This window comes from Haemaphysalis longicornis, unplaced genomic scaffold (genome assembly GCF_048455015.1).
Source record: "Haemaphysalis longicornis isolate Haplotype H1 unplaced genomic scaffold, Haemaphysalis longicornis Haplotype H1 scaffold_1, whole genome shotgun sequence".
Taxonomy (NCBI): domain Eukaryota; kingdom Metazoa; phylum Arthropoda; class Arachnida; order Ixodida; family Ixodidae; genus Haemaphysalis; species Haemaphysalis longicornis.
Window position 1 is genome coordinate 306,981,094 of NW_027526203.1, and position 25,146 is coordinate 307,006,239.

The 25,146-nt window shown below is 46.3% G+C and overlaps 1 protein-coding gene across 2 annotated transcripts in view; it reads right to left on the reverse strand.

The window, feature by feature from the left end:
- LOC144149666 (MAM and LDL-receptor class A domain-containing protein 1-like) overlaps positions 1–25,146 on the reverse strand; it is a 308,201-nt gene that overhangs the window by 251,894 nt on the left and 31,161 nt on the right. Inside the window, exons 4-10 of one of the 2 annotated variants that reach the window (XM_077681331.1) lie at positions 17,334–17,412; positions 16,184–16,336; positions 10,617–10,820; positions 9,609–9,703; positions 5,957–6,050; positions 1,769–1,918; positions 642–780 (exon numbers count right to left, since the gene is read on the reverse strand). In XM_077681331.1, coding sequence (XP_077537457.1) covers positions 642–780; positions 1,769–1,918; positions 5,957–6,050; positions 9,609–9,703; positions 10,617–10,820; positions 16,184–16,336; positions 17,334–17,412 — 914 coding nt within the window. Of the gene's footprint in view, positions 1–641; positions 781–1,768; positions 1,919–5,956; positions 6,051–9,608; positions 9,707–10,616; positions 10,821–16,183; positions 16,337–17,333; positions 17,413–25,146 lie in introns of both variants that reach the window. The other variant, XM_077681329.1, reaches the window with a different exon arrangement.

A 25,146-nucleotide genomic window follows, 5' to 3' on the forward strand; every position in this document is an offset into this window, starting at 1 on the left:
TGTGCAATGCGAGAGCAGATTTAATGCAGTCTCGTTAGCCACAATTTGCAAGATACGCACCAAAACTTTATTGGGAGACCACAAATAGGAACAATATTTGGAAAAGAAAGGAGGGAAAATGCCGTGAATTTCGGGCAGTCAAGCAGATGTACCTCTATTCAGTTCTTTTAATGAATATGAGAAGAATTCAATTCCAGTAACGAAATGAACAGGGAGTTGTCGAATATTTCGTGCACATATGAAATAGCCTAGCATACACCTTTTCTTTCGCGGAGGGAATGCAGTTCGTCGAGCCTGCACCTCTTAACTGCGTGAATTTTCTTCGCCCTAACTCACCTGAATGACCAATGACTGTGGACACTCATCGGCGTAATGAAGTACAGAGATCTAGCAAGTAGTTCTTAAAAAAAATGCAGTCTTAGCCTCGCACTTTGTATTTATCAAACGCACTGTTCTGATAGCTTTTTTTAGGTCAAATCTTGTTATGGACCTCGTCATTTGCTGATTTGTTCACTTTATCCGAACAATAAGTCATTTGGAGAAGGCACGGGCACAACTTCAGCCCTAGGAAGCTGCGTTTTGTGTTTTCTATGGCGGCGACTAACTCTCGTAGGTGTGTTCCCCGCGTCGTAAGAGCCTACCTTTTGGGATCTTCCACAACGGCAAAATGCCAGAACGACAGGCAAGCCGCTCCGACCCATTCTGAATCGAGGACGGGGCTCAGGAGCTTGGCCGTGACGACGCCATTTTGTGCCTCGTTTTCCGCGTAGACAAATTGCCCTGCGCAAACATAAACCAGAGTCACTGCGTCCGCCCAGTTTTCGTAAATGATAACATTAGTGAAGCATGTCTGTATTTTTTCATTCAAGAACAAAAACAGTAAAAATGACACTTTTAACTGGTCCGTCATGTCTCGAGAAATACTTTCAGTCCTTGGCCACAACTACTGACTTTCAAAAACATTATGTATTACTGAATACCTAGTTCATTCAAACGTGATTGGAGACAAACATTTCCACAGATATTAACCGTTATAAGAAGAGCATTTATACACCTTTAAAGGAGCCATGAAGACAAACTACAAGTTGGGTTTATTAGAAAGACTGCGTAGTCCCGATAACAATGATACCAATATCAGTGCAATCTTAGAAAAAATAACGGAGATATTAAAGAAAACGTGTGAAGCAGTCGCGACCCCCTAGCCAATTTCCCGCAACTTTTCTATGACGTCACGGAACCTTGTTTGTGCGATTCGCGGCCACCTAACTGACCTGTCGCGACGACATATGACTGGACGTCTGTAATGGGGCCTCTAGTTCCATTTGACCGCATCACTTGAATGCTAACGGGCAGTTAACGCACTGAAAATTATATTTTATTGTTGGCCCGTACGACGTCATTCTTGCTCATAACACGTCACTGTGGCGCAAAATTTGAAAGTTTTTAAATACTTCTTGCTTTTTTTTCGTTAAAAAACATCTTTAGTGGCTCTAATGGAGCTGAGTGAGATACTGAATCCTAGTTCTTTCAAACTAAACGAAGTTGTATTTTCTCTTCATGGCTCCTTTAAAACGTCTTTCTCGAATGCGAGAGCTTGCAAGTGGGCCAAAAAAAAGTATCGATTACATGCCAATGCCTTACTTAAAAATGTCTCACTTCTCGTTACTTTGGTCAAGATATACAATTTTCTTTCCTCTCATGTCGTCTCGGCAAATTATTCCGCCTAATGACCTCTCTAAACCAGCCATCAAATGAAGGCACCACAGACCTTGAGGCGTTCCTTGCGTGTGGTCTTGACGAGGAAGCTGGGGAAGGCCGTTTGCGACATCGCTGAGTACCCAAGGCAGGGCTCCGGACTCATTAGACGTGTTCCAGCCGCACAGATGTCCGTCGTCGAATCCGCACGAAATCTTTTCTCCTACACCAGATACATACAATTCTGCTCACTCGTACACATGGATCAATTCCTTCGACTAAAGAAACGAGGCTGGTGTTTACGTTCTTGAAAATGTTGTTCCATTTTTTTTTTTACACTCTGACCTCGAAAGCTTCCTGCGCACGTTTTAACCTACGATGGCTATAGAGCTTAGTCTCATAGAAAGTGCGATTCAACTGGTGTTTTGTCCGCCGCGAAGTCGCATCATTTAGCCGGCAGAGAATTGAGCGGATTCAGAGTGTACGTGGCTCCTGCAGTCATTCCGCGCTAAAACCACCTTCCCTTCGCAACATGACCCCTCACCAACCTTTTACTTCACATCTTTGTCACATGTGTACTAGTATTTTGCAGGATGGTTATTTAATCGAACGCTAAAGTTAATTTACTACTCTTACCACCCAGCTTTCTTTTTATTTTTTAATTCTGGGAGCACGAAGGAGGCCCTTTTCAGATATTTTAACGCGTGCGTTAACGCCTGCAACCTCAATAAGCAGAAATTCCACTCCTTCGCGTTGTTGAGGAGCGGCATGGATCGCCAATTTTTTTCACAACAAATGACGCCCTTTTTTTCTGATGGAAACGTCCTTTGTGCCTCAAGCATTGCGTATCCACGTTGCAATGCCACCACTCAGCCGCTACTAACATTCCGTGCCAGTCTTAGGAACCTGCTATAGAAGCGTTTGTAGATGCAATATTTTGCGTACATGAAGCTATCATTTTGAATGCTAAGTTTGAAAGAGAGCTTTACAAAAATATCAACGTTTTTTGTATAATTGATTGTCAAAAGTTGAACCTTCGAGTTAATACTCTAATAACGTAATCCCTGAAGTCATATTTGTTTCGTAATGAGTTCACCAAAAATGTCAGCTCTAAAGTGGCTTAGTTACGGCATTATTTGCTCAAGCTACAGCAGAAGCGCCCGATGCATTCATTAAGCTTTCTTTCCAGCCTGATTGGCATCGACATGTCTGTGAAACATGTTTTCTGCTCGGTCATTTTAGTCTAAATCGCCGCACGTATCTCTTGTTTTCTTGTAACCTAGCTGCCCCCTGCAAATGTTTCAGCAGTGAAGTTCCAGGCGTCGTCCGAATTGTGCAATAGTACAATCGATTTCCGCGTACTGTCGAATACACACGGAAGTGTGGCGCGTTTGCCCGTGCTGTGTAGTAATTTATTTTGGACTAAACCCAAAATTCCTAGCAATATTACGCCTCAGTCTTATGAGAAAAGTCGACAAAATATAGCCCCAAAGCCCCACTTCAGACAAGGTGAGCTTTAACCTTTACAATATTAGCCCTATCGCTACATTGGATATGCAAATCAAGACCAGTTCAGCATTTTCAGCATTTATTCATGTCAGATTGCTTCCGTCACGAATGGATCGATGGTTCTTAAAGGCTCGGCGAAGTTCTCTTGTGCAAGTTTCATAGAATGTAGAACCTTGATTGTTGTTCAATACCACGTTTGATTGACTGTAGGGATTAACCCACCGACGCAACGCAGGCGATGAGGCGCGCCGTAGTGGAGGGCTCCGGATTAATTTTGACCACCTGGGGATCTTTAACGGGCGCAGAAATCTCGTGCACGTGGGCGTTTTTGCTTTTCGCCTCCATCAGAAAAGCGGCCGCCGTGGCCGGGAATCGAACCCGCGTCCTCGTGCTCAGCAGCACAACGCCTTAGCCACGCAGCCACCGCGGCGGGTTAATATTATGTTTAAGAAATGGTTCCAGAGGGGTGGGAGCCATATCAGGCGCAAGTCAAGGCCCCCCGCCGCGACGGTGCTGTGCTGGTGAGAGCGAGGACATGGTTCAATGTCAGCCGTTGCTGCTCTCTTTCTGATGGATGAGAAAAACTAAACCCCCATGTGTGGAGATTTCAGCGCACATTAAATGCCCACAGGGGGTCTAAACTAATTCGTAGTTTTCGACTAGGGCGTGCGTCTTAACCCACGTGAAACTTCAGTGCGTAAGACCAGACTTTGCACTTTGAACTTTGTGGGCGTCACCTTTTTACGACTCACTGCACGAAAATGCCAGATATTTCTGCAAAGTTATGTGGCGAAATGATTATTCACTCTGAAAGCTTGCCGTATTAAAAATATTGCTATTTTGAAACAGTTCATCTAGGTTTTTGAGGGGAGCACCCAATGTCCAACAAAGGGGAGTGTGTCACACTTGTTATTAAGAATAAACAAGATCAGTTATCCTTGATCTGTACGAACAGCCTTACGAACAATTTACATGCATTGCGTCAACCGGCATTAACACATCAGCACACTACCGCATTCATTATCGCGTGTAATAACGTATGTTTTGCCTTACCCGCCGTCACAGTGCCGTGCACCGTGCCGCTTTTATTCTTTTGAGAAGAAAAAGTTTATTCCTGAATGACGTACAAAACATTCTCACATTTGTAATGGACCCGCAGCCGAGGGATAGTGCCGGGTTCATCATAAAAGATGCGAGAGATATTTGAGGGTTAACAATGTGCAGTAAATACGAGTGTGCCGTGGAAGCTTATTCGCAGTTTCTGTCTCAGTCGTCCGTATAGGGGCCCTCACAACAAAATTACTATTTTTTATGAATCGAACTGTAATAGCCTAACTGTGGCAAAAAAAAGAAATTAGGAATCGATCGTACTCAAAACATACCTCAAGCAAAAACTGACGCAGCGCAGTACTATTTCAGCACCCCGTCTTAGGCAGGAGGTGTCACCGCCCAAAATAAACACTTCCCACCGCAATGTTTCAATCCGAATGTTTGCCCTACGGATGGAGCCACACCAATTTGCCCTTCTTTTAATGAAAAGTTCAATTCCAATTGAACAGTTCTCGCAGTTAGAAGACAGATTGCCTTCATGGTTAGCATATAGCACGTTTATAGGAATTTATTTCTTTCCAATCGTCTTCATGTTTAACGTACAACAATTTTATAGGAAGCTTTTATTTCTTGCCAACTGAAAGTGCTTTATTCACAAAAAGTCAAAACCATGGTAAATTTAATTTTGCACACACAAAATGAGCCTTTTTACAATTAGCAGAAATGTTTTCTAGACAAACTGTTACGCAAAAGGGCAGATTTTAAAGCAAGTAATGTCGTTGGGGATGAAATACGAAAAACAGGGACTTCAATTTTTTTTTTTTCGCAGAGCAATTTCATGACATGAAGAAAGTTTGGAGGTATACCCTTTTTATTTATAATCCCTGGAATTTGACAGTGGACAAAGGCGAAAGCGCCTAGTATGTAAGTGACGCCCCAATTCTTTCGTGCGAAACTTACGCTGTTTCTTACACAACCAAACTCAGTTTCACAGTGTGGAATAAATCTCCCTTCTGATGCAAAGAAAATAAAACGATTAACAGCAAAAAAAATCATCGTGACACCTCATTACCACTCTCATCTGACCACATCCGAAAGGTCATACGCCACGTGGCGCCCCAGTCACGTAGCTACTGGTGCTTGTTGGAAAGGTCGGGTGCAATTTTAATGAATGCCGAAAAAATATCGACGTTTGCAAATTTCTCACCAACACGTGTCATCCGGATTTTCTCCCAGCGGTATTAAAAGTTCACAACCGAGAGACTTCATTTGTCTCCATTGGTTAAAAAGTTTAACTAAGAATTTCTCGTGTATGGGATTTCGTCAGTTCTGCGAAATACCGAGATCAGTTATTTTATATACCTTTACGAAGAGAAAAATTTACATTGCTATCATTGCGACAGTGTGACTATGCCTTAGCACTCCATCTCCTCCAACTACCGTCTTGTCCACTCAACTTCGTCAATCTCTATTCCTCTCACTGTGTCATGCGGCGATATTTATAAGCAATGTTAGCTCAGGCTAAAGCACTATTATTTGCAAGTTTTAATAATTTCTGACTTTCTTGAAGTACGTACTTGCAGGTCCTTTTCGAGCCCACCGCCAATGTCGCTACGATTAACTTTTTGCAGTGAAACAGCGCTCGGCGATCATCTCCATTCAAGCAAACAGCATAAGGAAAGCGGTACAATGTTGCTGTTACCTTTCTTGTCACCGCAGGGGTATACTTCGACGTCGTCGATGGCACAGAAAAACGGAGTTTCCACATCCTTTTCCGAATAGCATTCATATTCAAGCTGCACGCAAGAGGTAGATGGTAAAAATCACAGCTGTCTCTGGCTTTTTTTGCCAAGCATTAAAAGCTTAGAGCGCGAAATCACGCTACTGCACTTGGGGAGCTTCGATGCAAAATACACTGAGTGCGTCCTACACTTCTGACGCGAGGGGGGCGGAGGACTTCCCACGGGGGAGCGTTGCGCACGCGTTAAAGGGGAACTAAGCGCATATGCTAATATACATGAGCCCGTTGGTTGGAAACCCGAACTCGGTGGCCTTTTTACAGCAGAAGCGAGAAACAGACCCTGTACACGGCGTCCTCTGCACGCTGAGGGATCCCAGGTGGACAGAATTCATAACGGAGCTCTCTACTAGTTGCAAAAAACAGCACTCAAACAAGTCAGGTAGAAGAAACGGGCATACACCGCGCTCACTTCCTACAAACGTTCAATATGAAAACAACGAATATGCACCGGTAAGGGCAGAAACAAAAGCAAGACGAACATTCGTATGGAAACATGAAAACAGTATACGTGAGTGATGTGTAGTGTGATCGCAATGCTTGGGACTTTATCCCCATCTGCAGCATATCTATAGAGGCTGAGCTCGCGCACCGCTGTACCTTTTTGGGAAGTACAAAGGCCGCATTTATTTCTGCCACGCTGTCTCTCTACTGCTTGAGAGGCAAATTACCTACCTAGCTTCGCAATCCCTGTTACGTACTCATACGGATTGCTCATGCTGTCTGCCATCCGTCTTTTTATTTGTTTCTCGCATTGCCAGTATGTATTCATTGTTTTCAGATTCAAGAATACTTAGCGGTGAGCGCAGTAAATATCTGTTTCTTGTAGCCATCTTTGATGGGCGCTGTATATATTGCTTATATTCACTGGCGAGGAGCGCATACAGGCAACCGTGTGAGTGCGCCGTCACTCGTTACGTCGAGCTCCGTGGGATGGCGGTACTTGTCCGTGCTACGCGCATGAGTGTGTTGCACGTCGAACGCAAATTACTGCCTCGCGTGCGATTAATACCATCTCTGTTGACACCGCCCTTGAGAATCGGGTTGAAACGGAACAGAGACACGCGCCGGTGTTTTTTTTTTTTAAGTGCGAATGCACTTCTTAAGCGAGCCTGAAGCGTCCGCCGCCGTCCGCATAGCAACAGCTGCGGGTGCGCGCGCTTCAAGTCTTCCTTGGCAACGGGGGGAGATGGGCGCGCGCTGCCTGGCCGCTGACATGGCACATACCCACGTGGGGGATTGGCCAGGAATCTCCTCGTCTTCCTTGGCAACGGGGAGAGATGGGCGCGCGCTGCCTGGCCGCTGACATGGCACATACCCACGTGGGGGATTGGCCAGGAATCGGGCGTGAGAAGGGCTAATGCACCCGCTTAAAGGAGTACTGACACGAAATTTCAAAGCTGAGATCCGCTCTAGCAATCAAGTACAACGACAACACAAATAGGTGTCTGTGAATAAATGCATCTTTCTTTCGTTGTAGTTGTGTGTGTGTGTGTGATCTCTCTTTCGCGAACATTACCGAACCGCGCAAATTCAACTCGTGCATTCGCACTTTCACATTCTTCCCCTCGGGGAAATGCGGGGAATTTTTTTTTTTTTTTTCATCGGCGTGCGGACGCAAAGCCCCAAGCCGCGCCGTACCCGTGGCGCATCGGCCATGTCTGTGACCGTTTCCAGTGTTGCCAAGCGAAGAAATCGACCGCTGAACTTTTCAACTTATACCACCTATATTTTTTCAAGGTCGATATGCGCCCACTAGTGCGCCTTTATTCCCTTTTTACCACTACTACAGCGCGATCCTTAGCGCAGTTAGGGCTTTCGCGTGCTGGAGTCCCGGACTTCCTTTTTCATCGCGTCACTCAGTGGGTGCACTGAGTGACGCGAATAAAAAGAGCGAGTGCACACCGAGCACAAGAGCGCAAGGACAAGCAAGCCTGATGAGCAAGCTGCGCGCGAGACATGCAGCTTACCAACTTACCGCCGATGATGATGATGATGATGATGATTATTGCTATTGGTTTCCCCTTTGAAGCGGGGTGATGACATCTCTTATTACCAAAAAGGACTAATATAACCATGTTTTACACCCTTGGTTTAATACTAGCGCTGCTTAGGGCAGGCACTAAAGCTTATTAGGCCCGAAATACTTTTTTTCCCTGTTACAGGTGGTAACTGTCCTAGGCAATATTCCCCTCTCTGCTTTTCGTCCACCAGCATTCTAATCTTCTTTTCGTCCCCTCGACAGATTTGAAGTTAACTTCCTCTCTGATACCCTTAAATCCTAGGGCTTCTGGAAGCCCAATATTCCCTTCATGTAGATTTGGATGGATACCCTCACATTCTAACACTATGTGCCGCATAGTTTCTGTTTCTTTTCCGCAGACCACGCATACCCCATCATTTTGTGAATACTTCCCCACAAAACTCTTAGTTCGCAGGCAACCTGCTCTAGCCTCAAAAAGCAAAGCACTGCCCTGGGAATTATCGTACAAATTTTCCTTTCTGATGTTCAATTTCTCAGCCCTGTACACCTCTAACGACGTTTTAGCTTCCATTTTTTCCCTCCATTTATTCGTTTCAATCTGCCTTGCCTCTTTTTTGGTTACCTTGGCTGTTGGATTCTCCACTGTTCTTTCCGTATTTCATCGTTAGCCTTCTGGTCTTTCTTAACCACTGCGTGTCCACGCTTTTCAAGTATAGGTACCTAAAAACCTAAGCTGCCCACCTTCGTTGATCCATTGCCCTCAACCTCATCTCAAAGCATATTTTACTCTGTGCTTCTCTAACTTCAAACGACGCCCAGCCCATACCTCCCTGAACTGCTTCGTTAGTTGTTTTTCCATGCGCGCCTAAGGTCAAACGTCCTACCGTTCTCTGGTTTACTTCCCCCCCCCCCCCCCACCTCCGCTCCTTCCTTCCAGCATCCTCCCTTCATCTCTACACCCCACCCCTTGCCGCACGTATTTCTAAGCGGACGCCTCGTAGTCGAACTAACATCGGGAAAAAATGGAGGGGATATACGCAAGTGGCCATACGAGCTACTTCTAGTAGTACGCGGTTAAATGATAGTCAGAGTCCCTAAAAGTGAGCGCAGTTGGCCTGTCGGTTCACTGTGAGTGGAGCTCAGCGGAAATGAATTTGGAAATGCGTTAAATGCTTGTGACAAATCGATGGAAATAAGCATGCTGTTATTTCGCGATTTGTTTTTATTTTGCACAAACGCAACATGACCCAGGAACGCCATAACACATACATATGGTAGTTGGAAGCAAAGCCCACTGGGGTGGAATCCCTACTCCTCCAAGCAAAGGTGCATTATACGACAAGAAGGGAAAACAAAAATGCATCACGGACCTTTTCGTGCACGGTGCACAATGCACATCTAAAATGATGCGACAGGGAGCCATCAGACGTTAAACTCACATATAGAAGAATACAAACACAACCCACTGCTCAAACTTTAAACGGCAAGGCGGGTTTTCCTCGAGCGGTTCTTTTTTTAGCCAACGTCGTCTCCGGAATTTTCGGATATCATAATCTTTTTATTGCCACTTACCTTGTGCTCTGTTCTGGCGCTGTAGCTTACTTCCGCTGGCGTCCATCTCTTGGGCAGTAGTGACGAAGTCATGTGCCACAGCGTCTGGTCCGTTTCTTCTAGGAGAATATTGAGGCATAGACGACATGGGCATAGAGGGCTCCGTTTTGTACTTGTGACACATTTGGAACTATCTTTTCACTCGTACAAAGCATTTCGCGCACAAACGCGGCGGGGAAAACATGCAGCGTGCGTGGGCCGTCACCGGCGCTATTGTGCTACCCGACAGCAACTTCCCTCGCCCACGCGATAATTTGTTCGGAAATATACAAAGGTGCCGCTCGGCTGTTTGCATTTGTAATCTCACAAAACATTGCCAAAATAACAATTTCACCCTCGCCGTCTTCAAGAGGGCTAAGTATAGCTGCAGCTTTTTACTACTGCAAGCTTCATTGCAGCTGATATTCAACCAAAATGTTTTCTATGCCTAGCATCATAGAAGTTATTCTACCACCCGTCCATATACACCATTCAAACACAACAATTAATTCGGGCATCTACTTTAGAAGCGCAACGTGGGAGCCGGTATATTCTGTTGCATGTCTGTTTCCAAGATAAACTTAACAAGAAAAAAGGCGTTCACACACCTTCGCCCAAGGACAAAAAGCCAAGCAAAAACGCGAACATATTTTCAAAACTGTGTATTGTACCTCTCCCCCCTCCCCCGAACAGTGTATTTCTGTGTATTTCTGACCCTTGTCATTCTGTGGCGGCTTGATTTACCCTTTCTCAGGGGCGTTGGTCGTCTCGTTCCTTTCAAGATTCCGTTCTCCCGTATGGAAAATACTATAAAGGAATTGCCCGAGTAACTTTCCGGTATATCGTTTTTGGTGAGATTCTGTTGATGTGGGGAACGCTTTAAAAGGTGCAAAATGTCCGCAGAATTTTTTTTTTTTTCTCTTCGGGAAAAATGCGTGCGGAACCTCCCCACTGCTGGCAGGGCTGTTTCGTAAGCGGGAAAAAAATTACCTAATGTCAGGTTTTGCTGCACAGCAGTTTTTAATCCCGGTTTCAGGTTCCGAATGAGGCGCACCAGGAGACCACGTTGCGGCCTGGCTTCCGGCACGTAATAAAAAAAACGTAGGCACTGGTTTGGTTCCTTCTTGAGAGCCGGCGAGGTGAAGATTCCAGAATACCCTTTTTTTGCAGGAATCCAGTAGGCCGTGTAAGAGCCTGAAAATCGACGGAGACCAGAAACATATTCGTTGTTAATTCACGCGTGTCCGACCACCTGTCACGCCATATCTTTAATCACTGCAGTCGTCCAACAACCCCAAGCCACATTTGCTGGCTTCCAGCGCCTATAAAGTTCACGCCAACCTTACAAAAACTCCCGTTGATATGATTCTCTGTCGTGCACCCATATAACAAATCGCTGCGTCGAAAGGGTTCACTCTGGCTAATAGAGAAGCCCGACATGTATGTCCCATTCATCTGCGGTTTATCATACATTAAGTAAAGAGGCATAGCCTCCTACCGGTACTCCCTAGGTATAACTGGTGACGCTTTAAAGGGACCCTGCAACACTTTTTTGAATTTTTCTTAATCTTAAATGCTTGCAGAACGTAGCCACCCAACACACCCAGTGCTTAGATTAGGGGGTCACAAAGTACCTCAGCCAAAAATTACTGCTCTATGCTCATCAGATAACTTGGAAACTCGCTCAAAAGATTTTTCTCTTTCCCGGTCTTGACGTTCTTTAACGGCTCGAATTACGCCACTAAGGCCATGTGGCGGCTGTTGGCCGGTTTTCCTTCAGTTGCCGCAATTAACACTTTTCGATGGCAACTTTAAAAATAAAGCCACAAAAACAAAACAGAAACGGAAGGCGTATCTGCAGCGACGAGCAAATCACGCAGTGCCGCTCCGTGCATGCTGGCGATAACTATAGCTTTCACAGTGGTTTTAGACGCGAAGGGAAGAGTGAAAGCGCTTATCGAAACTGTTGCACGGTCCCTTTAATATACATTGAGCAGTAGAGGCTCATAAACTGTTCGCCATAAAGAATGTACACAGATTTTACAAATCTCTGGGTTCAGAAATACCAATTCGTAGAAAAAGGGGCGGTGTGTACAACAGCCGGGAGAAATCTGACAAATATTGTTATTTTGAAGGTGCATGTATTCTGACATTCGTATTACCGAAATATCGTTTCATTTAAAAAAAAAGGGCCGCGGTGCAGGATTATGCAAAAAACCACAGGTAAATCTGGAAACTTTGTTAAAGCAGTTTGTTAAAAACAGACGCTGCCTGGCACAGGCGGCGCTGTTACGAATCACCGGCCCCGACAAGCCGGGCCAATGCATGTTAGCGCCCGCCGCGGACAATGCTACTCTGCCTTATAGAGTTCTAATGCTTTCGGCATGCCAGTGTCCTAGCGTACTATAGTTTTTCCCTACTCGCCATGTATTAAACCATGAAGTTTGGCTGTTGGCTCTTCGTTATCGCAACGGATGCAGCTCTCCTGCAAATCGCTCGCCAACCACACTACGTCGGCACGGCAGGGGCAATACGCGTACGCTTTCTTCTTGTAACAGCGTGAAAGTGCGGTGAACCAGGATGCATCTAGCGCATCCTTGTATCGTGTTACGATGGCACTCCCCCCTACTCTTTCCCTCTATCCCCCCTCCACTTGGAACGAACGAGTGATTAGAAGCTTTCACTGCGCAATCTCACGGGGCGCTGGCTTGACCTTGGCTGAGCTTGAAGTTTATGTTGTCACTGGAAGCCGTTTTCTGGGTGTGATAGAGATTTCGCTCGAAAAAACTGAGGCGGCTTTGCTCCACTGCACTCCTCTGACAAACTGCTGCTTTTAAAGGTGCCAGATTTATGGATAACGATACCGTACACACGATCAATCGGGAAATGTGGCATCCGCACACACATATTTCTCAATGAAAAACGTAATCCTTAAGTTAAATAATCTCACAGCGCTGTCCGTATTTTGCTAGCCTTCCTAGGTCACTCTATCGCAGTGCCTGGTCATTCACTATATGGACATAAAACCAACCCACAGTCTCTTTTAAGAGTAAAAAAACCAATCAGATTGCTGGCTTGTGTTTCCCGTGAGCTGGGAAACATGCCGTAGTGCCATGCGGCGGGTTGATATTGACCACCCAAGGATCTTTAACGTGCGCGGAAATCTCGACAAATATTCGCCACTATCAGAAAAACGGTCACCGCTAACAGAATCGAACCAGCGGCCTGCGGCGCAGCACCACAATGCGTTAGCCACGGCGGCGGGTGCCTTCAAGAGCCTCATCACATTCTAGTGGAAAATTCGCGGAAGTTTCTGTTTAATTGGCCTGCCCACGTGAACAGCTGCACGGCATGACGAACTAGTTGTAGCAATAAGGGTTTCCTGAACAGACATCTGAAATATACTGTCATCCCCATTATTTGCTCTTGTCATGAGCGAGTCGAAAAGGGCACGCGTTACATTGTTGGCTTGAAGAAGCTACATAGCACCCAAACCAACTTTTGTGCTCGCTTTAATAGCACAAAAAGAACTTTACACGACGCTGCAGCCATGACGATAACCCCCTGTGCTCATGTTTCCATCTTTTCAAGAGAGACCTAGGGTATAACTTTTTAATTCGTAGTTTTGCGTGGTGAACTGCAGCTAAAAAGTCACGTCCGAGCTCCACTGCGGGGTCTGAATGTTTTCATGTCTGCCTACGGTAGCGGTTGAACTCGCAATTAAAGCACAAACCTCCATGTATTAAAAGCGCGCCTTCTACTTTGCGCGACTCCAAAGGGCAAAAGAAAAGGAGGCACGTAAAGGACTGAGCGGGCAGTCAGGAAGAGAGATGTTTATGCGCAGTCAGCACGTTTGTTTCCAGCCTTGCGCCTTTGGGTTTGTTCGGATGCTCATTAAACGCACCAGGCTCGGCCCATTTTATTACAGCTTGTGCCCGACTGGGTGCACTATGTTTGAAAGTTCTGCGAGGTCATTTTTATTTTTTATTTTTCATACTGTGAGCCCTTCCGGGCTGTTACAGGAATGGATGGGGGGGGGGGGGACAATGCAAGGTTCACACAAAGAATGTATTCAATTTTTAGCACGAAAGTGTTTTATTCCCGGATACACAAATATTTTACTGCCGTCATATCCGTCACGGGAGTGACGCCAAGACAACGAAGCAAGCGGCCTGTAAAGCGTGCACCCCTGCACACCGGGTCTTCTTTCGGGAAAGCACCCGTTAGTACTAAAGAGTACATTGAATTTAGGGTTGTTTGTTTTCCGGTTTTATATTTTAGCACGAAAGTGTTTTATGCCAGGATACACCAAGATTTCACTAACGTCATATCCGTCACGGAAATCACGCCAGTGCACCTTTGCCAAAGAGACCCGCCAGCAGGACGTTGTTCCCCAAGCACACCCACAAGACAGCCGCCGACCCGCAAATCATGCTCAGCTGCAGATTTCGCTGCACATTTCACTTGCGTGTTTTACCGATTCTATGACAGAGGAATCAACCACAGTTTTTTTTTTTTTTTTTTTACAAAAGCGTCAACTATATTGTTGATAGCAAATACTCATGGGTTCAAGTTGTTCCACTCAACAATTGTTATAACAATGAAAGAGTGCTTGATGTAACCCCATGCAATATTGTAATGATAGCACAAGTAAGGTAGATGTGTATTTATTGGTATGCACATGATGACTTCTCTGTCGCAGATTGCTCTTTGCTGGTAATTCAGAACTACGAGGGAAACATTTTATGGTGTCCTTGAAACTTCCACTATAGTCAGGCTATATTTGTCTGTCTCGACGCCAGTAGGAATGCCGACCCTGTGTTCCCGTACTCCCCAACTCATGAGCGGCCGCAAGCGGTCGGCTGTTGCCACAGTCAGGGCTTCGGGTGCCGATGGTGTGACGTAATGACTTCTCAGGCCTTGCGATAAATTAACCATAGCATCAGCCACACCAGAAAAAATACTAGACTGTACATCTCCACTTCGCCGTTCACCAGATATGACAATTGTTTTCAATCCAAACGAAACTACCCGCGAACTCAAATCTGATTGGCTTACTTTTTTGGCATCCTGTTAACGTAATATCTAAAAAGCACCATGAATGCTAGCATTCATAGTGCTTGAATGCTAGCACCCATGAATGCTAGCATTCTTTGCCGAATAGCCCCAGAGCCAGGACCGTGTAACGCCTGCGTTTCCACAAAAATGCAGGTTTGGCTGAAGTTCCACCTTTAATCGTTATAATAGCGTAGATGGAGCTAACTGTTTGAGAGAATTTTCAAAAACCACAAAATAAGAAAAATAGAAAAAAAAGCAAAAATGGCGAACCGTGTCACGTCCTGCATTTCCACAAAAATACCGATTTGGCGCAAGTACCACCTGTAAACGTTATAATTGCGTAAATGGAGACCATTGGTCGAACATAATTTTGAAAAACCAAAAAAGGTGGCTGTAAACAACTCACACTCTGTACAAGCGGCATAAGAATGCTACGCCTTGGTACAGAATCCTCTGAATTTGTGTAGATCTCTTTCGAAAGGCTACAATGCGTTTTGGGAGAACCTGACCTTTTCATGAAGAGCTTACTGCAGCTAAGCGTGGTCGAACAGCAGCGGACAACCTGTCATACCTGGTGTCACCCCTTATGCAGGTGAAGACAACCAAGCTCATTACGTATATCTTCCAGCCTAAAAAGGCTTTCGTACCTCATCCGGTATTTTCGTAATAGTCGGAGTTGAAGAGTAAACACGGTTGGTTGCTGTAGTTTGCATGATATTATTTTTATTACCGAGTTATTTTCATCGCGATTACTGCCGTACGGTCAGAATCGATTTTACGGTTATCACGAGAGCTCAGAGTAATTTAGACGCCATGGTGTTGACGTGAGACTTTATCGCAACCGTGATAATAACATCTCTAGAGCTTCCCATCACCCTTTGACGGTTCCTTCAGGATGTGTACTCCCATCAGAAACACTGATGCCCGAGTTTTTTTGTTTTTTTCTTATTTCCAAGAACAACAAGACAAGCGGCTGATCCTTCCGTTTCGGGGTGGACACGTCAGCCTGTAGTTTCGGAGAGAACCGCGGAATCACGCATACCATCGTGCATACTTCAGTGGCGGTCCCAAGAAGGGGGGGGGGGGCGAAGAAGGCGATCGCCCCCCCCCCCCCCCCCAAAGAGGTCCTCAACTTCTTATTTTTAGTTTTTTTCAAGCATTCCACTTGCGCGAGGTTAAATCCCACATCCCACTTGTGCGAGGCCGCAAACGTGTCGCGACCGTCAGAAATGCGGGCTCTAGCCAGCCGTTGCACCGACTAAGGGGCGCCAAAAACCACTCTGTCGCTAAATGATTTGTGCGTTCACACGGCATACGCGCTCACGCCCGCATGGTTATCACCTCCTCCGCAGAATTGGCGCAAGAAGAGGAGCGGTCCTTTATTCGCCCCCCCCCCCCCACCCCACCCCCCCCCCAAAAAAAAAAAAATTCGCCCCCCCCCCCCCCCCCCCCCCCCAAACCAATCTTTGGGACAGCTACTGCCATACTTCCATACATACCATCTTTCGTTCCGGTTGTGTGATCCCGCGTCACCATGTCTGAATTGGGATTTTTCCGGAGAACGATATAACGCCATTGTTGTTCCCTGTTGGTGCGGGTGTTAGTGTAATTGCACCGAGAATATTCAAACGAGCACGATCCATCCAACGGCGCTGAAACAAACAGGTAGCAGGTTCATGTTCAGTAAGTTTGCCTTGGTCGGATACTTTATGCATGGTGGTAGCGCGGAGCGTTGGCCTTTGTTTGGTGGGCGCCACCTTCGGTGTTCGTTTTCTGTCGTCACTCTTTTAAAGCGGAATTCAGTTCACTGTCTCCATGGGAAGTGTATGGTGGCGGAAAAAAGCTGCTACCCTCGTTCTTACACAAATGCATTAAAACAAGCTGGCATGCGTTTGGTTGCGGCGATTAAATTGTAACCATGTGGAGTTTAATTAAGGTCGTAAATTTCGAAGCGCCCTGAAAAGGCAGTGCAAAAACAACACTCAATTCTCACTTCTAGCTGCGCGGAATGCGCCTGCGAGAGTAGAAAAAAATAAACTCTTACTTTAATCCTACTATATGATCAAAAAGCTACAAAATTGGCCACGTAATAGACCTATCAGTACCATTCAAAAATTTATCACATAGCGCCCATTAGAATTGTCGTTATGCATTGTTTAGAGGCAACGCATTCGTTTCCTGTTGCGTACACAAAGCAGTTTCGCCGGTAAGGCGCGCTTTAATAAGCTATTCCTAGTCATACAATGCAAGAAGAACAATCACTGGCACCATCTACCCGTTACGCGATCCATGCAATAACGGCTTCGCATTCGAACAGACCTATAGGAAGGATTTCTTTGGGTTTTGACGCAACAAAACGGGCTAGAAGTGAGATACCGCCTAATAACAGACATATTCCACTTAATATCATTATTGAGAGCAGAGTACAGCGTAATTATGTGTATCGTACTAAGCACTCAGAGAACAAAAAGACGCGGTGACGAAGTAAGTCCACCAATTAAGTGTGGAACTGCCTTTTATGTAATGGTGATATACACTGCTACATTCGTTGTGCAAATACACTCATTTGCGGGCTAATGCAAACTTAATTTATACCAGTTGAAAGTTGCAAAACAAATTAGAGGTCGATACAAAGCACGTGTAGCTTACGTTTTGGGCATCTTCCTGGCGTAACAGTAAGGTCATCTACAGCCACGGTGCCCTCCGTATAACCAGCACGAATCAATATCTGCACACAGCAGGAAAAAGGGCAAGAGTCAAGTTAGGCACGCAAAGGAAAGAAAAGTTGGTGGCATCTTGTCATTTGAGAAAGCCGTGGGCTACCGCTGCTGCTCGGGCCCGACTGACGAGGAATTCCTGGTCCTCAAGCCGCGATCCTGTCAGCCCGCTCTCCCACTGCTCTGGAGAAGGGTGTGGACGGCGGGTGCATTGCCATACGACGTGGTGTGTAGATCAGGCACGTCGCAGGCAGGGCAGTTGTAGGGGTGTGTTGGGGGAGGTATGTGGCGAAGGACAGGGGTATTTTGCAAAAGGCATTGGTTCGAAGTTGTTGCCGTGTGCGTGCATTTGGGAGGATAAGTGACGGGTGGGAAGGGGCGTACTCCAGTCTAGACTGGCGGCAATGGTAAGGGAATTCAGTGTAGCGGAGTGGGATGAAAAGATGGGGGGGGGGGGGACTGCGAAAATGCTTCACGGCTATGGCTATATTGATGAGGGAGAGGACAAAGCTAGAGAGAAGTAAGCCCAACTTGCTGTTCATATCAGACAAGGTAGAGGACTTCAGGCTAACGCTCCACTGTGAAACAGCGCCCTCAAGGCACCTTAAAATGACACCACCTTCCCTCGAGGGAACCCTGAGTTGATGCAAAGCATCTCGGAGGCTGCGAAACGTTCACGAGATTGGGTATCCAAATAACGGAAAATGACAGACCTCCGAACGGCGCAGCGTGACTCAACCGAAGCAGCAACTGAGGGAGCGGCGCGCGGACCGGGTTTATTATACTGAGCAGATGGAGTGTAGAGGAGGAGATGAGAGGGAGACGCGCATGCGCGCTTATAGCGCAGCTGCGGTAATGAGTAGCGCGCGCGCTATCGCACAGCTGGAGCGGAGAGGGGGAGAGGAGGAGCAGCGCGTGCGTTATCGCACAGCTGGCGTGGAGAGAGTTAGAGGAGGAGAAGCTCGCGCGCTATCGCACAGCTGGTGGGGAGAGGGGGAGAGGGGGAGAGATGTGCGGACGGACGACGGACGGACGACGGACGACAGAGCCGAGAGCAAGAGATGCTTTGCATCTAAAAAAAGCGCCGCGAAATTTCTGGCAGATGTTGTAACCCCTTACAATATTCCCGAGTAAACAAACCATGCGAACGGCAGCCAAAAGCAGGTAAATCAGGGACACCTGCGGCTTGCCAATATCTCCAAGGTGTCTCGAATGATTTCCATTTATGTCTTGTCTTGTAGATTGAAAAGAAGCATGCATATGTCAAACTCCTAGCCATTAAAATGTCGTTGCCCTCTTTCTCAGTTTCCTCGTCATTATCTATGTTGAAATCCTCGTCGCACTCACGGTCATTTTTCTCGTCACTTTGCTCTTTGTGCCCTTGGCACACTTTTCGTTGAAATTTATGCTGCACGCCTCAATTATTTGCGAACTTGGTGCCGGCCGCAGCGGATGTTTTAATGCCAACACATAAAATAGCCCATTGAGCGAGGAAGTCGTCGTCCAGTGTCTGTAGCAGCGGAACGGCTCCTAATCTTCCTATTGGCAGCGACCCTTAGCACCTACCCGCACTAGTGTGCTGACCAACGTTTCCCCGCTAGTTCCATGACATTAAGCCCAACGTTACGCTTTGAAGTTACCAACGCAAGAGATTGGGCAATGACGATGACAGCTGTCGTCAGAAACACACGGCTTATTCACCAATTCCCATGAGGCTAGGACATCAACATAACCAACCGGAATTCTCACGTACCCACTCAATTAAATGGGCCAGTAACAACGTCCGCAGCCGCCAGAGACTCACGGCCAATTGACTGATTCCAATCGGCTGCGACCTGAACATACCCGCTCGAAGCATCACTATGTGGCGTTCAATAAGAGTATTATGCTTTGGCATTCAGAACTCATTCACAACTCGTAAGAAGTGCTTGTGCTTAAAGATGCGAGAACAACTCATCCCTTTCCCTCGTGAACTTGAGGCTCAGCCTCAAGACGGAGCTCGGCGCATGCCTTGCTCCGATAGAGGTCCGCAACATGACGTTTTTCGCCCGCCTCTCGCGCATGGGTAGCTCTGACCTGGGGACACAACTCTCCTTCGTGGACATGGCTACGCTAGTCGCCGCCAGGCTGGAGCCTGCGGCCACCCCGACCACTTAAACTTACTGCAAATAATAAAGTTTTCTCTCTCTCGTGCCAACCGTCCTTTTGCGTTGTAACTATCTCAGTGGTCACGTTTGCTTGCTTTAGCAGCGGCATTGTCTGCCTGTCGCTTCTTTTGTTCTCAACCAGCATCGGCATTTTGTCACCGTCATTGTCATTCCATTCTCTGCGGCCGCCGACTTGGTCTTGCACTCGCTGCACACTCTATTTTACAATGCATGCAAGCGGTGATGGGGTAAGTTTGCTACGCTGTGCGACAGTGGAGTCTACTCCGTGGTGGAGTCCATCACTGCTTCGACGTAACGTCGTCCTAGTACCCGCCGCGGTGGCTCAGTGGCTAAGGCGTTGCGCTGCTGAGCACGAGGTCGCGGGTTCGATTCCCGGCCACGGCGGCCGATTTTCTGGTGGAGGCGAAAAGCAAAAACGCCCTTGTGTTCGAGATTTCGGCGCACGTTAAAGATCCCCAGGTGGTCAAAATTAATCCGGAGCCCTCCACTACGGCGCGCCTCATCGCCTACGTTGCGCCGGCGCGTTAAACCCTACAATTAATCAATCAATCAATCCCCCTAGCAACGAGGTCGGAAGCGATGCGAACGGAGCGCGCCGCAACCAATGCGGCCGCCGGCTCAGTTGATGCACGCGCTCTTTCGTTCGCTGTTCTTCTTCCACTCTATTTCCGCTGAATGACGGCGAAATTTATGTTAAAGACTATAGCTTTTCTTGGCCTACTTAATGTCAAACTTTGGTCTGTCTGTCTGTCTGTCTGTCCCTCGATTCAGCCACCCAGCCATAGTGAAACAGATGCTGCACAATATATAGGTTTATATACCCACAGCCAAATCTAAACGGCTAAGTGCGGTGGCAATGTTCATACTTGTCGACATTGTTGAGCCAAAACAAAATATTACTCTTATCTGGGGCAAGACATGAATACAGCAGTGATATTCGCAGTGATTTTTTAATAAAAATACGCGGATGATTTCTTTAATAAAAGATGCGTCCAGAAAACTACAAAAGCGATCGCCCGCGGTTTCCCTATAGGGGAATTTTAAAAAATCAAACGGCAACAGTAATGAAAGGTTCCACTAGGTAGTTTCACGTTCCGTTTGGAAAGCACGGGGTGTCAGTAGGGTGCCTCGATTCACGCACACCTCCGCCGTACGGCAGCGCTGGCATCGAGGCACCCGACTGAGAGCAGCGGAACGCGGTAAATTCAAGTTGACTTGAGCAAACCGCTAGCGTCTTTATCTTGGAAGGAGCGATACGGGAGAGGAACAGCATGAGAAGTGAGCGGGAAAGAGAAGAGAGACAATTACTTGACAAAGGCGCCAGACGACAACCGTCTTTGGTCGACATTTGCAACGATGTGAGCAGATACTCGGCCGATTTTTTGTTGACGTCTCAGCTCTTTTTCATGCAATAATAAAAGACTGTCTAGACTGGCTGTTTCCTCAATGTCACCAAGGAAACGTAACGTTTGTGAGCGGAGAAGCCCCGCAAGAAATGTTTTGCATTAGCAGACAATCCTTACTATTTTTTTTCTTTTTCTGCTGTCTGTGTTGCTCTTTCTAATAGCGGAGCTGCTGTAGGTCTAGCCTTCTCGTAAGTTTGCTGAATGTCGTGCGTCACGCAGGAGTAGGAGCAGGTTCCCAGACGCGCCGGCGGCCTCGCAGAAACCAGCTCCCAAACCCACCGATGGAGGACGCAGTGTTCTCGCAGGAGCGGGTACCTCTCCATCCCGCTCGGGGAGGGAGAAAGGAAAGATCCTTCCACTGCTAAAATTTAGCTGCTGATTCATTTGCGCGAACTGTTGAATTTGCGCGGCGACGGCGGTGCCGTTCTCGAGCGAGCAGCGCCCGTTGACGTTCGAGCTTACACAATTGAACCACGGCTCCGCTGTTTTAGCAGATTTCACATTGGATGGAACTGCGTTTATTTTTGTTTATCTTTGCTGTCTTTGCATCTTCACTTAACGTGTTTCTTCGTCAGCCTTCTAGTCCTCTATCGCCACTGTGTGTGCGCGTTTGTCGTGTAGAGGTAACTAAGCACCTTCGCTGCCCACTCACGTGGAATAGTTCTTAGCATATCCTACAAAGATATGTTACTTTGAGCTTCTCGAACTTCAAACCATTGGCACCGTTTGAAGTATGCGAGCCTAAAGCCCAATTTCCTACCATTTTTTGGTTTACTGCTAGGGCTGACAGCGTGTATGACTTAAAGCAGGGTACTGCGCTTGCAAATGTAAGGCCCGGATTCATCACACCTTTTCAAATTCCTCGCGCTACTTTCTATTCCTCGCCCAGGCTTGCGCGTGGCGCTCGCGAAAAATACCAAGAAAACAGTTCACGTGCGTTCGCGCCTCACGGGGACACCACGAGACAGCTCGCGCTATACAGACGCCCAGTTCGCGAAGCCGCCGGTTCTAGCGCGTGCTGGTGCGTTTCACTTTGGGAGAAATGTGAAAGCCTGCGAACAAAACGATCTGAGCCCGCCAGTGACGACGGTGAGAACTATTACCACAGTGAAAAGTGCCAACAGAACATGTAACTAAACAATTTCAAACCTAATGCAATGCATGGTGGCATGTCCTTCAGTGCGTATAGAAAGAAACCCTCCAGCTTCGCCATGGTTCAAGCCTTGCGCGGCCTAGTGCAAGCTTCCTCAATTTTTTTAACTTCGTTTTACTTTCCTTCAATTTCTAAATTGTTCTTCCTGCGTTCTTAACTATTGTTCATCATTTATCCACACTCGCAAACTTTGGTATTCCTTGACTCTGTGTATATCGTCATGCTGGACTGACAATGCGCCAATACTTTACTGTCGTTAAAAGTATTCATCCTTGACTTTTCTGCCCCAAGATTTAGCCCGAGGTCTGTAGCCTCATGACTACAAATATCTGTAAGCATTTGCACATATCTCTCTGACTGTCCGCCACAAGCGCTATTCTTCCACCGTGACCACAAGAACAACGTCACCTGCCTGCATATGAGGTTCTACCACTTTGCTTTGTCTGCTATGCTTTGTGTTCATCTCTAGTTGCCTTTCTGTCATTTTTTTTCTCACCCTGCAATTTAAATTAATGACAGTAGTAAGTTCAAAAACATCCTTTCTTTCAACCTTGTATTGGTGTTGACCTGCTGACCTTCTGGGTGCGTTTCTGTCGGTCTCGTCTCACGTGCATACTACTAAGTAACCGTACAAACCTGTCAAATGAGCCCTACAGTTTTAGTATACTCGACAGAAATTCTTTGTTTACGTTGTCATATGCACACACAATGTCAAATAGTACTTATGAGGGTCAACCTTCAGCCATTGACATTTCAATCAAAACATGCAAGCACGTCAGCTATTATGCTTGATGTTCAGCGCCTACCTTGCCGATATCTATTATGCCGTTCCTCGAGTATTTCATTTTCTTCCATCCACGCTTGAGTTTCTGACTTTGTTTCAGGCATTACGAATCCATACATCACTGATTTTACCGTACGTGGTCAGTATTAATATGTACTGGCTTTGTCGCTTCTTCCTCTCTATATACATTTATCCTACTCCAGAGCCAATCATTTGGTATTTCCTTGACTTGTGACCCATCATCTAGTGTCCTGGTAATTGTTACCTTGCTTTTTGTCCCCAGCCAGCTTCGCACCTGCATCGGTAGGCTGTCAGCGCAATGCGCTGTTTGGGGGAATCCTTTCCCTGGGCTCTTTTCCTGACAAAATTTTCTATTTTTCTTTCCTTTTCCGCAGTCTTCTGTGGCGCCGTAGCATGGATGAAAACATCACTTCCTCTATTTCTCTAAACGTGTCACTAACCACTTTATGTGTATGCACGAATGCTTCAGCATCCACTAAGATCTTTGGATTGGTGTCGTTCTTTGAGCTAAGTGCTTTTATGTGGTTCCAAAACTTCCTGGGTGCGGCTTTCCACTTTTTTGTATTTCTGTCACCCATCGGTCCTTTTTGCTTGATGTTTTTCTTGTACCATTTTCTGCGTATCCCATTTTTTCTCTCTTTCTTGCGGTCCCATACCTGCTGCCCGTGTCTCTGTGTGTTCTCTCGACGCTTCTTCGGCTGGTCAATGGCCTTCTCTATTTCCTTACTCCACCAGCTTCCCGGTTGACTTATCCCATACCATCAGTTTCGTTACATGGAGCTCATTTATCGTTGTTTTTATGAAACTAATTGTTTCGTCGCGATACCAATTTTTGTCTAGGTACTTATATATTTTGACTTCCAGCGTAATGGCGACGGCCTTCCGCTGTTCGTTGTTCGAGTTAATTCCTATGACTACAGATATTTCTGAGTTCGTATACTCGCGTCGCTTCCAAAGGGCAATGTACAGCGTTCATTGTCGCTTTCTAGGCTATCCCGTTTTAAGCAATATTCTTTTACCACAATTAAGCTAATGCAGTGCTCCTGATATTACAACATAGTGAGTGTCTGTTACCGCTGACCGGTGTTTTTTTCTCCGACACAGTTATTTCCGTGTTTACTCTTACGAGACGGTTTTTCCGGCACACATAAAGCCAAAGATAGTTATTGTAATCTCTGTGTACATATAAATAAGTGTGGGTGTTCATATCTCCAAGATAATCTGACTTGAGTCATTGAACTCGCTTTTATCACTTTTCAGACAGTTTACCAATTACCAGTTTTCCTTCCTAGATAAGCGACTCGCACGCATGTGTTTTTCCCTGCTATTGTACATTTTACACATATCTGCTAGTCACAGCGTTCGTCTAGTCTCTGCCGGTTTGTTCCTTGTTTAATCAGCAGGCCCATTCTGCTCACTGACTCATCCTGTTTTTGTGGGCAGCCCTTTCCAGACGTCGCTGTCATTGACAGGTGGGGCTTCTAACTACAGCACGCACGTTTATTACTGCTCAAGTTACTTCTGCACTTTTAAACACGTTTTAGGCTTTCTACCGCATGGCGTCTATATGTCGGTAATTAGAGATTGTATTCATCATTTGCGGGGTCTATAATTTTGTTGCTTATTTTCTCTGTTTCTAACTTCTTCCCTGTCCTGTTTGTACTTACGGCTGTCTGCACATTCGGAGCTGTGCCCATTACTCGGTCGTACAATCGTGGCATGGATGTTTCCCGGCGTTTACTGTGACTAGATTCCTTTATTTTTGTTGCCTAATTGGCTCTCTTTCGCGTTTCGAGTCCACTGAACAAGCTACTTTTCCCCACTCGTAGTTCCGCCCCACCTTGCTTGCTATCGAGGGTTGAATTAAATCCTACCCCGTTGCAAGGCTTATTTGTATCCAGTGTTTCATTTACCCTGTTTACGTTTATTATTTCGAATCAAGTTTTTTGATACAGTTCACAATTATCTTGTTAGCAGCGACTACTTCCCTCTAAATGGCAAGCCTTGTTTCGCCTCTACAGACACAGCGCAGGCTGCAATGAGCAGTTTTGCGGCCGTATCCATCAAATCCTTTAATCATTCCCCTATTGTTTAGGCTAGCTTTCGCTCCTCAGCCTTAAGAAATCGTTAATCTCCATTGTAATTACTTCAAAACTTTACCTGGACTTGACATGACCATTTTCTAATCACTTGCACCATTGCTGTCTGCATCC